Raw genomic sequence first — 15,234 nt, 5'->3', positions numbered from 1 at the left:
GAATGGCTAGAATGATCCATCTGGAAATGGTCTGCTTAGTTATTGGTAACCCCAGCTTGTGACCTGTGTAACCTACAAGCAGCTGGTTTGCCTGTCTTATCCTGGCTAGTCTACTGATGTAAAAACTTAAAGCCCTTCTAGGGTCTAGCCTGTGTAACCTCTCTTCCTCCTTCCCCGGATGAGGAGGAGGATAGAAAGATGGTAGGGTAATCTTCTGAGTGATATGGAATTCAGAAACCACCTTTGGGAGGAAATTAGGCTTCACTTGCAGGACAACCTTGTCTTTGTGAAAGATTGTATGGGGGGGTTTACAAGAAAGAGCTTGTAATTCGCTCACCCTTCTAGCAGATGTAAGTGCTATTAACAAAACAGTTTTAAGGGTAAGGAATCTTAACGAACAAGGATGGAGTGGTTCGAAAGGTGAGCCCATCAGGAAAGTTAGGACTAAGTTTAAATCCCACAGGGGAACTTGGAATGGTCTTGGGGGATAAACATTGGTTAACCCCTTTAGAAACTGTATTACCAAGGGTAACTTGAAATAGGATGGTTCTTCCGCAGTGCGCTTAAAGATGGATAGCGCTGCGAGATAGCCCTTAATGGTGCCAACTTGAAGGCCTGAATTCGCCAAATATAGTAGGAAGGACAACACCATTGGTGTACCACATGAAAAGGGGTTGATATTCTGTTCTCTACACCAGCTGCAAAATCTGTTCCAACGGCAGAGGTATAAAGACTTTGTTGCTGGCCTCCTTGCCGAAAGCAACACCTCCATAACATCATCAGGGAGGTCCCAATCCTTGTACCTCAGCCTTTCAGAAGCCAAGCGTGAAGGTTGAGGGTTTTGATGTCTGGATGGAGAACCTGACCTCCCTTCTGTGAGAGTAGGTTCTCTCTGAGTGGAAGTCGAATTGGAGGGCAGATGGACAAGTCTAGAAGGTCCGGGTACCACGTTCTCCTGGCCCAATCCGGGGTAATTAGAATCATGGTTCTCCGGAATCTTCTCAACCTCCTGATCATTTGAGGAATGACAGGGACCGGTGGGAACGCGTACAGAAGCGGAAATTCCCAGTTTACTATGAACGCGTCTCCCAGAGCTCCTCTCGAGGGAAATTCCCTTGAGCAGAACAGATCGCATTTCCTGTTGAGGCTGGTGGCGAACAGATCCACCTGAGGGGTTCCCCAAAGGGCGAAGATCTCTTGAAGGACTTCCTGAGCTAGCTCCCACTCGTGGGAGACTGTGCTCTGCCTGCTCAGAGCGTCCGCTGTCAAGTTCTTCTCTCCGGCTAGGTGAACTGCTGATAGATAGATTCCTTCTTGGATTGCCCAAAACCAGAGCTGCATCGCCTCTCTGCACAGGGGTAGTGATCCTACGCCTCCTCTTTTGTTGAGGTAATGCATGGCCACCGTGTTGTCCGTCATTATCAGGACATTTTTCCCTTGTACAGCTGGCAGGAACGCCTTCAGCGCAAGTCTGATGGCTCTCAGCTCTAACAGGTTGATATGTAGTCTGGACTCCGATGGAGACCAACGACCGCTGATGGTCAAGTCGTTGACGTGGGCTCCCCACCCCGTGAGTGAGGCATCCGTGACTACTGTTATCTCCGGCTAGGGTTGCCAAAACTGCTCTCCTTTCAGAATGTTCTCCTGACAGGCCCACCACTGAAGGTCTCGAGCCACCCTGTCGGGAACCTGAAGAAGATCTGTCATTCTCCCTGAGAATTGTGACCACTGAGTTCTCAATGCCCACTGGAGGGATCTCATTCTCAGGCGAGCCTCTGGCACTAGGAAAATGCAGGATGCCATGAGGCCTAGCAACCTCAAAAAGTCGAAGGCTGGGAGACGTTGGGCATCTTGGAACCTGGTAACCATCTGTAGAATATCTTGAGCCCTCACCTCTGGTGGCGAGGCTTTTCCCAGAGAAGTGTCCAGGATCGCTCCTATGAACTGGAGTCTCTGCGATGGTATCATTTGTGACTTCTTTAAATTGAGGGAGAAGCCCAGTTTGTGAAGGGAGTGGCACACGTGATTTAGCTGGATCTGAGCTTGTTCCGAAGATACAGCTCTGATCAACCAATCGTCCAGGTAGGGGTAGATGTGAATCCCTTCCCTCCTTAGACTTGCCGCCACTACCGACATTAACTTGGTGAAGACCCTCGGGGCGGAGGTCAGCCCAAATGGCAGCACTCGAAATTGATAATGAGAGTTGCCAATTGCGAACCTCAGGTATTTCCTGTGTTTTATATGGATAGGCACATGGAAATAGGCGTCCTGAAGGTCTAGAGATACCAACCAGTCCTGGAACTGAAGGGCCTGGAGGATCTGAGAAAGAGTGACCATCTTGAATTTGTCTTTCCTGAGGAATTTGTTCAATTCTCGCAAGTCCAAGATGGGTCTCAGTCCTCCGTCTTTCTTTGGAATGAGAAAGTAAGGGGAGTACCAGCCCTTGTTCCTCTCCGCTACCGGTACCGGTTCTATGGCACCTTTCTCTAGCAGGTCCAAAATTTCCTGCAAGAGGAGCGGATCTGGAGCTTTCTGAGAGCTGATCCCCGGTGGATGACTCTGAGGTATGCGTAGGAAAGGCAGGCAGTAACCTTGGGCAACTGTTTCCAATGCCCAAGCATCTGACGTGATAGCCTGCCATTCCGCCAGATGTTGAGTCAACCTGCCTCCTACAGGTGTCCTGTGAGGGAAGTCCTCAGAGTGGTTTTGGGGCGGCTGATGCAGATGCCGATGGTAAAGAGGCACCTGCTGTTGCTGCGGCTTTTGAATATCTACCCCGTCCACCTCGGGTAGTTCTTCTTTGTCCCCTTTGAGCTGGTCGTCCTCTACCTCTTCCGAATGCGGAGTAGAAGCGAAAGGACTTGCCCCTCGCAGAGGTTCCTGTGGGACGAAAAGGTGTCTGACGGATTGCAGCGCCTAGGGATTTTGCTGCTGCTTTTGAAGTTTGCAGTTTCTCTAAACGGTCATCCGCCTTTTTCCCAAACAAAGAAGAGCCATCGAATGGCATGTTCAAGAGCCTGGCTTGCATTTCTGGGGCAAAACCAGACTCTCAACCAAGCGAATCTCCTGGTTGTTGTACTTGCCGCCATTGTTCTGCTGATACTGTCAGCCGAATCAATGCCCGTCTGGAGGACTTCGCACATAGCGTCTTTACCGTCCTGTATGATATTCAGGAACGCCTCCCTTTCTTCTGCCTCCGGGATGCAGTCAGCCGCTTTAGAAGCACACTCCCAAAGTGTATGGCTGAATCTAGCAAGGGTGCAAGTAGCATTAACAGATTTTAACGCCATGCTACATGCCGAAAAAACTTTCTTTGCCATAGCATCATATTTTTTATCGTCCCTGTCCTGTGGGACGGTAGGATAAGCCGTCTTGACATCAGTAGAAGATGCTGCCTGTACCACCAGACTTTCTGGGGATGGGTGTTTTGACAAAAACTCTGGGTCTGTAGAAGATACCCTGTATTTTGTAGACAGTTTTTTATTTACTGCCGGGACGACATCTGGGGTTTCCCAGTTCGTCATAATCTTCATCTGAAGAGCTTTATGAAAAGGCACCACAGGATCCTCCTGTGGGCCTTTGTCAAGAATATCCGTGAGGTCGTCTTGTTGGAAAGATTGTGAAGGTGCAGACCACCCCATAAACTCTGTGATCCTGGCCATTAAGGCTCTATAGGGGGTTTCAGCATGCTCCCCCGGGTCTGGCCTAGCAAACTCCACCTCAAGGGAAGTGTCTAACCCACTTGCCTCATGTAAGGAATCATGAAGATCCTTTAACCTGCGTTCTTCAGAGGAAAATTCCTCTCTAATTGAGGTTACAGGTCCCTGCAACCCAAATGTGTCTTCCTGTTCAGACAATTCACCCTCTTCCATAATTGAGGACATAGTTCTCAATTGTTCTGAACTCATAAAGGGTGTAAACCCCATTTCCAAGGCAGACTGTGCCGAACTTGTCATAATCGGCCTCGAAAACGTCGATGTCGTCGACGCCAACGTCGAAGGCTTCGAGCGTGGCGTCGAAAACAAAGGCGGAGGCCTCGATGACCTCGACAGAATTGGGATTCTGCTCGACAATCTTGACGTCATCGAGGACCTGGGGATAGTCACTGGGTGTGTCGTAACCGTGACTTTTCTTGGCGTCGACGCCGGTGTCAAAGCTGGCGTCGAGTCGACAGACCCGTGTGTCGAAGGTCCCTTCGACAACGACGTCGAAGACGCCGACCTCGGCGTCGACGGAACCTTCGTCGACGGCGTCGACGAAACCTTCGAGGAAGGTTTGGAGGTCATAGTCCTACTCGAGGGTTCGAGACGCGCTCGAGAGGTTTCCTTCGCCGGGTACTGCGACTCGCGGCATTTTTGACCTTCGGGTCTTTCGACCAGAGCATCGCTCTCGGCAGTCTTCGAGGGGGTCGAGGCCGCTTTCTTGAAGACGCTCATCATAGTTTTGCGGAATTCCTCCCATTCAGCCCGGGAACTATGTTTCGTGGGGAAAGGGATTCTCTTTGGAGAAACAGAGGAAGAGGAAGACGGAGAAGGGGATCTTCGACGTCTCCTCTTCGAGTGCTTCGATCTCGAGGAGTGATGGGACCCACTCCGAGACCTGGAGCGCGAATGGTGACGAGGAGACGAATGTCTCGACTTCGTCGAGGAAGAAGAAGCTTTAAAAGTCTTACCTTTCTCCAGCTTCCCCCTACGCTCCTTCAGGGCCTTAGCTGTCATGGACATACAGTCCTCGCACTCCGAACTATGGTGTTCAGCTCCCAAACACCACAGACAAACTCTGTGAGGGTCAGTCCGCGACATCTTTTTCCCACAATCTCGGCATTTTTTGAAGCCGGATCGAGGAGTTGTCGGTTCCGACGAAGAAGCCATCGAGTACGGTATCGAATAATTCGAGGTAAATAGGATTAATCTGACAAAACTTATCAACGGTATTGCGAGGCACTGAGTAAGCGCGGAAAAACGGAACTGTAACGGACGCTGCGCGCGGCCTTTATAGGCAGGATGACGTCGACGTCGATACGGCGGCTGTCGAGGGACATCGACTCGGAGGACGTTGACGCGCAACGCCCTCTAGAGAAAAATTTACCGAGGCCAGCAGAGCTGGAAGGAGATATCTAAGATAAGGAATACATCGGAGGACACAATCCCTTCGAATAGCAAAAATTCATCGTCCTGAGTTCCTAAGGCTGCTTAACCTCTGTTCCGGCAAGGGGCAAAAAAATGAAGCGTGTCAACCAAGGTATGGTCTTAAAAAATAAGTACAACTTCATTGATACATAAAGTTAAGTTCAGTCAACATTATTGCAAAATCAGTATGCTGCCATGAAGCACTCTCTGAAAATAAGTCATTATGGTATAACTATCACCCTTTTCAAAATGTAGGATGGAATAATGCTTACCTTTGTATCTTTAACGGAAACAAGACTTTCCGATAGGTTATTCTTGAAAGTCTTCATTTTATGTCAAGACCGAAGGCAAACACTATGCTTCCCTCCTTAAAGTTTACTCACTACTAACAAAGCCTGCTGGTCAATAGGTTAGAGATAGAAATCTCTAAAGACTGATTCGCCTGATCAATCAGTCATCTTCATGATGTCCTCCAATCAAACTCCCATATGGAAGGATTCAGAAGCCATGGCACCCTTGTATAAGTATGCACTAAAGCACAAAATGCCAATAACTGCATGTGCTCATTTCTAGCACACCCAACACACAAGAGTTAGGGAGGTGATGGCCTTGTAAGAACTCTTGAAATCTATAAGCAGATGGCTCTGGGGGTTTCTGCACAAAACTGCTGCTGTACCCTCATAAGCCTTAAAACAATGAACCACACAAAGCTTGGGGTGACCTACAAAGAAAAGAAAGTTAGGCCACTTTCAAGTTATATTTTGTGTGTCTAGATATCTGGAAAACAATGCAATGTGTTGCAATGTGTTGAATACATTCTGCTGTTATGGTTCAGTATCTCACATGAGAGACTCTGCTACAGGTCATCAAGCATAGAATGCGTAGTCAGTTTACCTGATAATGCTGTACTAGAAACCTCTTCATTCTCGGTCCATGAGTGGAACAAATTCAGAACAACATTAGCATTCCTTATCAGGCAGATGATCACAATACAGATACTTTTAAACATATGGCATAAAAAGACATGCTCCTTACTGGAAAACCATCCACACTATCATGACCTGCAGAAATAGCGGAGCAATATAAATTCTCTTTTGTGTATACCTGTTCTGCTTTTCCAAAAAGTGCAGAGACATATATCCATATTGCTTATCTTACTCCCCAATACATTAAATTGACAAACTGCATACACTTGAAAGGCAAGGATTTACACACACACACACACAAACACACACTGAGCTGAATTATGAAATGGCTCTTTATGGTTGTTTATTACATTAAATAAATACAAGAAAATACTACATAAAAAGGTTAATTATACATCACTGTTAAAGTGACAGCCATATGACTTCTCCTCATCTCTGCCAAAATCTGCACAGGAAAACTCCAAACCAGGCGAAACAGAGAGATTTGTGCTTACCGGGCAATAGAAAGCGATATGTCTATCCTTTTCCTGAAGCTTCTTCTGAATCTCATAATCTGGTGCTCTCCAATTTAAACCTCCTACAAATGCAGGATATTAATTTTCCAGAAAGTTCATCTGTTGCAAGCCTCCACAGGCATTCGGCCGAAATGTCACATGGAAAACTCCAAGGGGTAAACACTTCTCTTTCTCATGGAAGCACGAAAGAAAACCATCCACAGTATCATGACCTGCAGAAATAGGGGAGCAATACAAGTTCTCTTTTCTGTATACCTGTTCTGCTTTTCCAAAAAGTGCACAGACATATATCTATGTTGCTTATCTTACTCCTCAACACATTAAATTGACAAACTGCGTACACTTGAAAGGCAAGGATTTACACACACACACACACTGAGCTGAATTATGAAATGGATCTTTATGGCTGTTTATTACATTAATACATCCAACAAAATACTTCATAAAAAGGTTAATTATACATCACTGTTAAAGCGCCAGCCATCTGACTTCTCCTCATCTCTGCCAAAATCTGCACTGCGAAACTCCAAACCAGGCGATACAGAGAGATTTGTGCTTAACGGGCAATAGAAAGCGATATGTCTACAATTTTCCTGAAGCTTCTTCTGAATCTCATAATCTGGTGCTCTCAATTTAAACCTCCCACAAATGCAGGATAGTAATTTTCCAGAAAGTTCATCTGTTGCAAGCCTCCACAGGCATTCGGCCGAAATATCACATGCAAAACTCCAAGGAGTAAGCACTTCTCTTTCTCATGGGAGCACAAAAGACAACTTTTCGGCTCCTGCAATGTTATCAGAAACAGTCAGTGAAACACTGCAAATTACCATAAGTGAAAATAATATGTTTTTCTAGTGATTCAAATAATGCAAACAGAGTTCAGACCTCACATTAAAATGCAGCCTTCACTGAGGCTTGAGGAAAATGTGCATTGCTGCACCCAGAATGCACTTCAAACAGACTCCATGTTCTAGTCAAAGATATTACATTTTTAAAAGCATTACAATACCTTATCATCTTTAACAAGACACAGAAAAGAAAATGCAAAATACATGGTAAAGGGGTTGAACCTGCATGATATCCCTATTAAATAACCAATGACTGGCTCCAAAGTGATCAATAGGCTTTGTAGCACTTGAAAGTTGCAGGAGGCCCTCTCCAGTTAATGTGTCAGACCGCCTTTCCCGAAAGGCCTATGATGCTCCAACACAGCGTGAAATTCTCCATGCCAGATCCTGTTTAGGACTCAGCAGAACGTGTGCATTTTGACAAGAGTATTTGTGGCCAGAGTCTATACTTGAAGGAAGGCACCTGAAACAGGAGACTCTGGATCCAACTTCCAAGCGAAGAACTTAGATAACTAAGAGTTGATGCAAGATGCAAAAAGGTCAGTGTGAAAGGGCTTCAGCGCCATTTCAAAAGGCTGAAAATTAACATACTAAGATCCCAATCATTGAGGTATTCTGCTGTGACTGAGATTCTATTGTCTAGGCAGTCATTACCAAAATCCTTGACCAGCGCCACCAGCAGTGTAGAACTGGTGCCACCAATGTGTTTTGCTTACCGTATTGCTGATACATTGCCTGTCTTCAATAGGATGCAGCAGCTAGCTCTGTTATTGGCAAAGGTGTGTGCCATGAAATAGTCGGCCTAGACAGCTGATGTGCATCTCCAACCCTCCCTCGCTCCCTCCCGACAACCACTTACTCCCTGTGGGGAACGTTACCCACCTGGTTCCCCATTCTTCTCCACTCCTGTTCAACTCTATAATGCGGTCTGAGTCTCGAACGAGAATGGCTCTGCTGTTTCGGCCAACCATACATTGCAGCCACCAGTGGATCTCTCGCTTCATGGGAGAGCGCTATTGGTTGCTCATAGGGCAGATTGCCCCGCAGATGCACATTCATCAACCTCTGAAGGGCACTGTAATGTAAAGGTCCCAGAAATATGTGCTAAATCAAAGAGGATAACAGGCTGATTACCCTTGTGAGCTCCTTCAGAGAGAAATGTGTTAAAGCAGGCAACTCTTGCTTCTTATAGTATGCACTTTTGTTCAAAGGGCAGTTTCAGTGAGGTTTCCACTTAGTGAGGGGTATCTTGAAGGTGAAACTTAGAATATGACTAAAGTCTATCGCCTTCCCACGACGTTCCAACTTAGTGATACTTTCTGGCGCTCCCTAATGCACTTTAAATCAGACTTCAAAGCGAACGTATACACTTTACATTTGAAATGTTAATGGATAACTGGTCAAAGATATCTTAACAATATTTGACCCAGTTGTATGCACTTTAGGACAATTGATAACAAGACTCGGGTTAACAGTTATACCTTTCGAAGATTCTCCCCTGTTAGTGCTTGTTATATGTATTTTAATTGACTTTCTATGTATTGTACTGTGTTGCTTTTAATTTTCTTTTAGGTTGTATGTAAAGTCTCCTATGTTTCCTATTATGGAAATATACTAAATAAACATAATGATGATGATAAGGTTTGCAATGTATCTATTGTGGAGCCGAGAAACTCCATCAGAGTTTTGACTTTTCCCAATTTATCAAGAATACCATCTTTGGAGAAGATCAGTTGTCATGTCTCCCTGATGATGCAGCGTGTGCTTATTGTGAGACATGAGAATCATGTCATCTATAAAGATGAAGCAAATTCCCATCACTCAGAGTGGCTACCACTTGACTCATCAGCTTTATAAAGCAGCATTGCGTTGATGGGAGCCTGAAGTACCAATACTAAGCTGGCCAAGGGAAATGAAGGACTCACAAGTGTGGATAAACAAATCACGATCATCAGAGAATCATCATGATTATCAGATAAGCATCTTTGAGATCCAGACGATTTGCTAGTCTTTTGGAAGGAGTTTATCCCTGAGCATGTGAATGCCTTCCAATTTGAAACATTGGTGAATTATGACATTTTTAAAGTTTCTAAGGTTATGACTGGTCATACTTTCGATGCCCACAAGACTAGGAAAACACTTCAGGCAAATCTATGTTTGTGGCAAGTCATGGTTGTTATAGCACTTGTCTGTGCTAACTTGGCCACTTCCTAGTCCATAATCAAATGATACTTCTGAGAAAAGTATAAAAGGGGGGCTTTTTGGCCTCCCCTGATTTAGCAAAAACATTTAGCTGAAAAGCCTGATACCTCGTTCTAAGGCTGCCTGATCTAAAGAAGTAAGATTCCTTTGTTCACCACACTTAAATAGCACACATCAGGATATTGTATAGCCTGGTGCTGAGGCTCTAAACCTATTGCCTGTCTGTTTTGGCAAATACATTCTGCCTCGATCAATTCATCATGTAATGCTTTCTGTGTTCACTGTGTAATATATAGTTTGTGTGTTCCTGGCGGCACAATTCCTATAGCATTCTTTCCTTCCTGTGGGATTTATGTTGATCATGTGCAACAGCCAAATTTGAAATGCATATTGGTAAATTGAGTGCCACAGTGGTTCAGGGGTTCTCAGTGTGTTAAGCACTCATTGCAGAGATATGTGTTCCTATGCAAGATTAGAATAGCACATTCCTGTAAGGCTGGCTGAGCCATTCCTAAGTCTGAAGTTTATAAATCTGCCTGCGTATGTACTTGGTCTTGCAGCACAACAGGTGCTAGTACCAGAAATGTACCTGCACCAGATAGGGGATGCTATAAGAACGAACATGTCATCCTTATGGTGAAGGTCTAGAAATTGGTTTGTTCAGATGGGGTGTTGTAAGACCTAGGCAAACACCTCCAACGATGAGCATAAACTGTTAGTCCAAGAGATGAATAAGTGTCCAAATTTGGAACCAAAGCATTCATGCTTGTATCCTGGCTTTGCCAGCAGACAATAGAATGATGCTGGTCAAATCATCTAATATCTCGTACATTACTGTACTGTCTTATGTGAGGTTTGCCTCCTCTCATGCTGGTGGCATTGTTTAGCCCATTACTTGATCTTTCTTATGTAGGCTATTTGAGTGGAAGGGGTGGTAGACAGAAGGGAGCGGACCAGATGGTGCAGGTCTCGGGCAAGCATATTTTAAAGTATGCTCGTTTGATACAAAAAAGGCTTTGCATTTTTGTCAAAGTCAAAGGTTTTTCTGGTATTACCCAAATTGTTTGTTTACAATTGTTCGAATGAACAATTGGCCGATTTTAAAGGGTCACAATTGACCTTTTCACAATTTACTGCATATATATATATATGTGTGTAAGTGACTTCAGAGGTTTGCGGCTAAAAACCAGTATCACCAAGCAGAATCTCACTTTGGCACAACGTTCAGCTATTGGAGAACTTCAACAACTCTCCAATATTGTCATCAAACCTGCCGACAAGGGCTCCAACATTGTGATCTAAGACAGAGCGAAATATGTTGCTGAGGCTAATCGGCAATTACGTGATCATTTGTGTTACACCAAGCTTTCCAAGGATAAGTTTCCAGAAATACGAGCAGATCTTACTGATCTCTGTACTAAGTGGGCCAACAAAGATCTATTAGAGGATGATTTCAGGTGTTACAGACACCTAGCCATTAAGCTCTAGCCTGGGACATTCCACCTGAGGCATCCTGTACTTCTTTATCAAGGGCTTTCCAGAGTCTCAGCCTTAAGTACTTAACCACCATACTTGAGGATGTCCAGTCAGAGGACATGGGGTGAATAAGATCTTAGGGGTCAAACGTAACCTCTGATACATCAGACAACTCTGTTGACATTCACGGTTGGTCTTTCCCTAGAGGTCACTCCTTTGCTGTGCCAGACCTCTGTTCTTGCCGGTTGAGGAACTCGTCTGTTGCTAACCCTTGCCTAGCAATAGATGAGCCATCGTCAGTTTACCCCAATGCTCCTATCAACGGGTTTGAGGGTTCAGGTACGAGGGGGTCCCCAATCTCGCAGATAAGTTTCTCTAAACATTTCAAAGGGGTCAGAAACCTCTGACCTCATCTCTGTTGGACTATTCATAGTGCCCACAGGTGATCATAGTGGCTTTTGACTTGTCACAGGTAACAGAACTATCCAGTCTTCATTATCTCTTTTCCTTGGATACTTTATTGGGCTGTGGCTTAGGTGCAGTGTGCTTCCTTCTTGATTGTGCATTTCCATGCCATCCAGCCTCTTTTGGATGGGAACTAGTATATCTGCACCATCTTTCTTGATGGTGGCCTCTACTGAGAATCCTAAAACCCTCTTAAAGCTAGCTGACAAGTTAAGGTCCTGCAAGGAATGCCCCTCATCAGATCACTGGGAACCAAGCATCCAGCATGACAACTTGCCATTGTTCTCTGCGAAATTATGCTTGCCCTCCATTATTTAAATAGAATCCAGATAAAACAGAATTCCAATCTATAGCAGAAAGCATGAGAGTTTGCACAATAGCAAGTAAGGCAGAGCTTGTAAGAAAGGGGTTCCATTTTTACCATGTAAACAACAGTAAAGTACAAGCGGGAACAGGTTTACTAAGTGTTGCTTAAAAGTGAAATGCATCCTAGCTCAAGGATTTCACCTCTGCAGTAAGTATGGCAAAGAAACTGAATCTCGGTATAGGGATGTTTGATTGTCTAAGCTTGAACAAGTGGCATGAAATCCAGTCCTCATTGGCACAAAGATCATCCTTAAAGCAATGAATGTGCATAATGGAAGACTCCTTCAGATGTAACTGGTTGGCATTAGCTAGACGTGTTAATAGAGTTGCTATGCACAAGCCCAGGACCACTTCTCACAACTTCTCCATGTATCTTAACATGGGAGAGAGAAACCATCCCTTGTACCTTGTAATATTTGGGAGGCGTTCACACACGAGGAATCTTATATAATATCTGCACGTTATTGTTTAACAGCCCGCTAAGAGTTGGGAAATTATACAAACCCTTGGTAAGCTCTTCATTAAAGCAAATTCATCTCTCAGTAAAACAGAAACTGAATGGCAATAGAAATGACACACAAATATCATAATAACAGTGTACTTTCTTTCTTTGCACAGTATTCTAATTTTCATGGCACTGAGGAACAGTAAGAATGGGAGCCTTCCTGTTAGTGAAATTTACAACTTCATGACCGAACACTTCCCCTACTTCAAGGTGAGGATGGGGGTGGGGTTTCATTTTTCTCAAAGAATTAACAGTTGTTTTCTTCTCGTTGTTTAAATCATTTGCAAACCTTTAGTTCACAGTTGACGTGTCTGTAATCTGAAAGTTCCAAAATGTAATTTATTATAAACTGTATGTATGTTGAGGTGGGTCTGGCAACTCAAATAATCCCCATGCATTGAGGCTACTTACTGTTACTTACTGAACTAGAGAACACTTCCTCTGAAATGAGGGCACCAGAGCCTCTTAGAGGCCACTGTATCTCTGGAAACCCGGGTCAGGCATCCACACAACATAGTGCAATACAATCAAGTTGCTTCATAACCCCAGGCTGGGAAAGTGCCCCAATCTGGCCTTACCCAAACTGTTCAAAACAACTATGGATATACCACCAGATTAAAGTTGGCCTTCATTAATGCTTGTTCAATTGCTCCATGTGCAGGTTTGATTGACAATTTCATATACAGGAGGATCTTGGTCTATTACTCATTATGGAGAAATGGTTAAACTAAGAAGGTTTGCCCATCTTCTGTATTGTAGTTCCTGAAGGTTATACTGTCAGACATGTTCATAGAGAGACTCTAAAAGGGGTAGGGGGACTAGCTGCTCTTTTTAACACTTCTATTAATCTCTGTGCCCACCCAGCCTGTGATTGGCTAAGTCTGTGAAGACCACGGCACTGAATTGATTCATTTCAAATAAGCTTGCAATAAAGTTTTTATTATGCTCTCACTGCCATTCTACATTTGTTTTTTTGTTTTAACCAATTGCTATGATCACAAGGGGTGGCTGAAAGCTCCCGATTTACTAGTATCAGGGTAGTTTTAAATCTGTGATAATTGTCCAGAAAATAGGGAAACCACACATTTTTTAGATTTGCTTTCCATTCAGGAGATGTATTTACTAATAATAAACATATACACATTAAAGGTATTCATTTAGTCATTATTTTATCAAGGTATCTAACTCTAGGTCTGATTGCCACTTCTGCAGTGCCATGGTCAAATCGTCTTATTTGACTTTATTATTGGACTTTATTATTTCTACCAGATTTGCCATCAAGAATCAATATACAACTTTATGGACTCTGCAGGTCAAAAGGGAAACTTTTTTTAAGTGAGTGCGGTGAGATGTTAGACTCTCTATATCCCAAAATGGAGATGGGAGCCGATAACCCCTGTTTGAACATCCTTAATGCATTATTAATGCATTATTTGAGGCCTTTGACATTAGAGATTAACCTGACCTGGTCCAGGGCTCAAAACATAACATGAAAGATGCCTCTTGCTTCACGTCAGAGTTAAGGGTTCAAAGAAAAGGAAATAGTGAGAGAAATGTGTTGGTAGAAATCATTTTCAGCAGCTGATCTTAATCATTTTAAAATATTCTGAACCTTCTACAAAAAGCTGATTTTCGACAGAGGGCTCAAAATAAGCCTAACAAACTTTTTCAAATTGTGCCATCTTTCCTTTCACCCAAATGCATTCAGAGGGAAGTGCAACCCTCATAAGAGCGGTATGAGGCCTTCAATCAATTTGTCATTATTCACACCCAGAGGGTGCTCAGCCAATCAGGAGGCTGACAATACTAGTGGAAACTACCAGTAGTCACCCACTTTCCGCCAGCCACCCACGCCCCTTGACCAGGTGATGCCATTTGTTTTGCACCTCAGCCCTCAACCCCCAAAACCTCCCTGTTCCCCTTCCCCAACCTCCAACTCCCATGTCCTCCAGAGCCCTCCCTTAACCTACCCATTTACTCACTGGGCCAAGGATTCCATCCTCATCTGTCTGGCTCCCTCACCATCCGCGTCGTCAACCCTCTATAAAAATAGAAAAGGGAGTCTGTCCCTTATCCATTTACTACCATGCCGACCATCTTTGTTTTTGGTTTTATTTGAGGGGAGAATGGGCCTGTGCAAGGCGCTCACAGCCTGTCTCTATCAAATATAAAAAAAACACTTCAAACTATTTGCACCCCGAAAGAAGCCCTGGGATGCAACTAGCAATCACCCACTTGTTTTGAGGCTTACAGGGTCTCGGGAGGATAGCTGAGGGGCAACGCTCTTGCCTTGGAAGCAAGATGACGCAGAGCAACACAGATTCGATCCCTGGGTCTGGGCTTAGAAACCTCTGGGTATTAAGCACATTATAAATAACCAATTACAATTACAGGGTCAGTAATGTCCTGAGGCCTCGCTGAGGTCCCTGCTTCACTCTGGCCTACCTATGCTGGGAGGCCATTACCGGCCCTGTACAGCGACGAACATGGTCATTATTGCTATAAGATTAAGACCTTTCAAACCATAATTATTCTAACAAAAAGGAATGTGCTGTGCCTGTAATTGAAAGCAATAATTCACCTAAAACAAGCTTAGTTGTATTTCATACGGTTGAATAAACATTCTTCCATTAGGTCTATTCTTCCATTACGTCTATCTCTTCAACCTACTTTTCGTACAGAAGATACCCTGCCGGACTCTGTAGCAAAGCACTTTGCCTCTTTCATTGAGTCATTTATCAGTCATCCAGTGAACCGGTCTCTTTTGAATAAGGCAGTTCCTTAGCCATTGAAGCAGCCAGT

At 44.2% G+C, this 15,234-nt stretch overlaps 1 protein-coding gene across 1 annotated transcript in view; it reads left to right on the top strand.

Annotated features, from left to right (window-relative positions):
• The window catches only part of FOXN1 (forkhead box N1), an 848,919-nt gene that overhangs the window by 658,703 nt on the left and 174,982 nt on the right, over positions 1-15,234 (top strand). The window contains exon 7 of the mRNA XM_069615340.1: positions 12,546-12,642. Coding sequence (XP_069471441.1) covers positions 12,546-12,642 — 97 coding nt within the window. The remainder of the gene's footprint in view (positions 1-12,545; positions 12,643-15,234) is intronic.

The sequence above is a fragment of the Ambystoma mexicanum genome, chromosome 9 (assembly GCF_040938575.1).
Source record: "Ambystoma mexicanum isolate Mex_15411 chromosome 9, UKY_AmexF1_1, whole genome shotgun sequence".
Classification (NCBI taxonomy): Eukaryota; Metazoa; Chordata; class Amphibia; order Caudata; family Ambystomatidae; genus Ambystoma; species Ambystoma mexicanum.
Note: the sequence above shows the minus strand (reverse complement) of the source record. Positions and strands in the feature narration are given on the sequence as shown.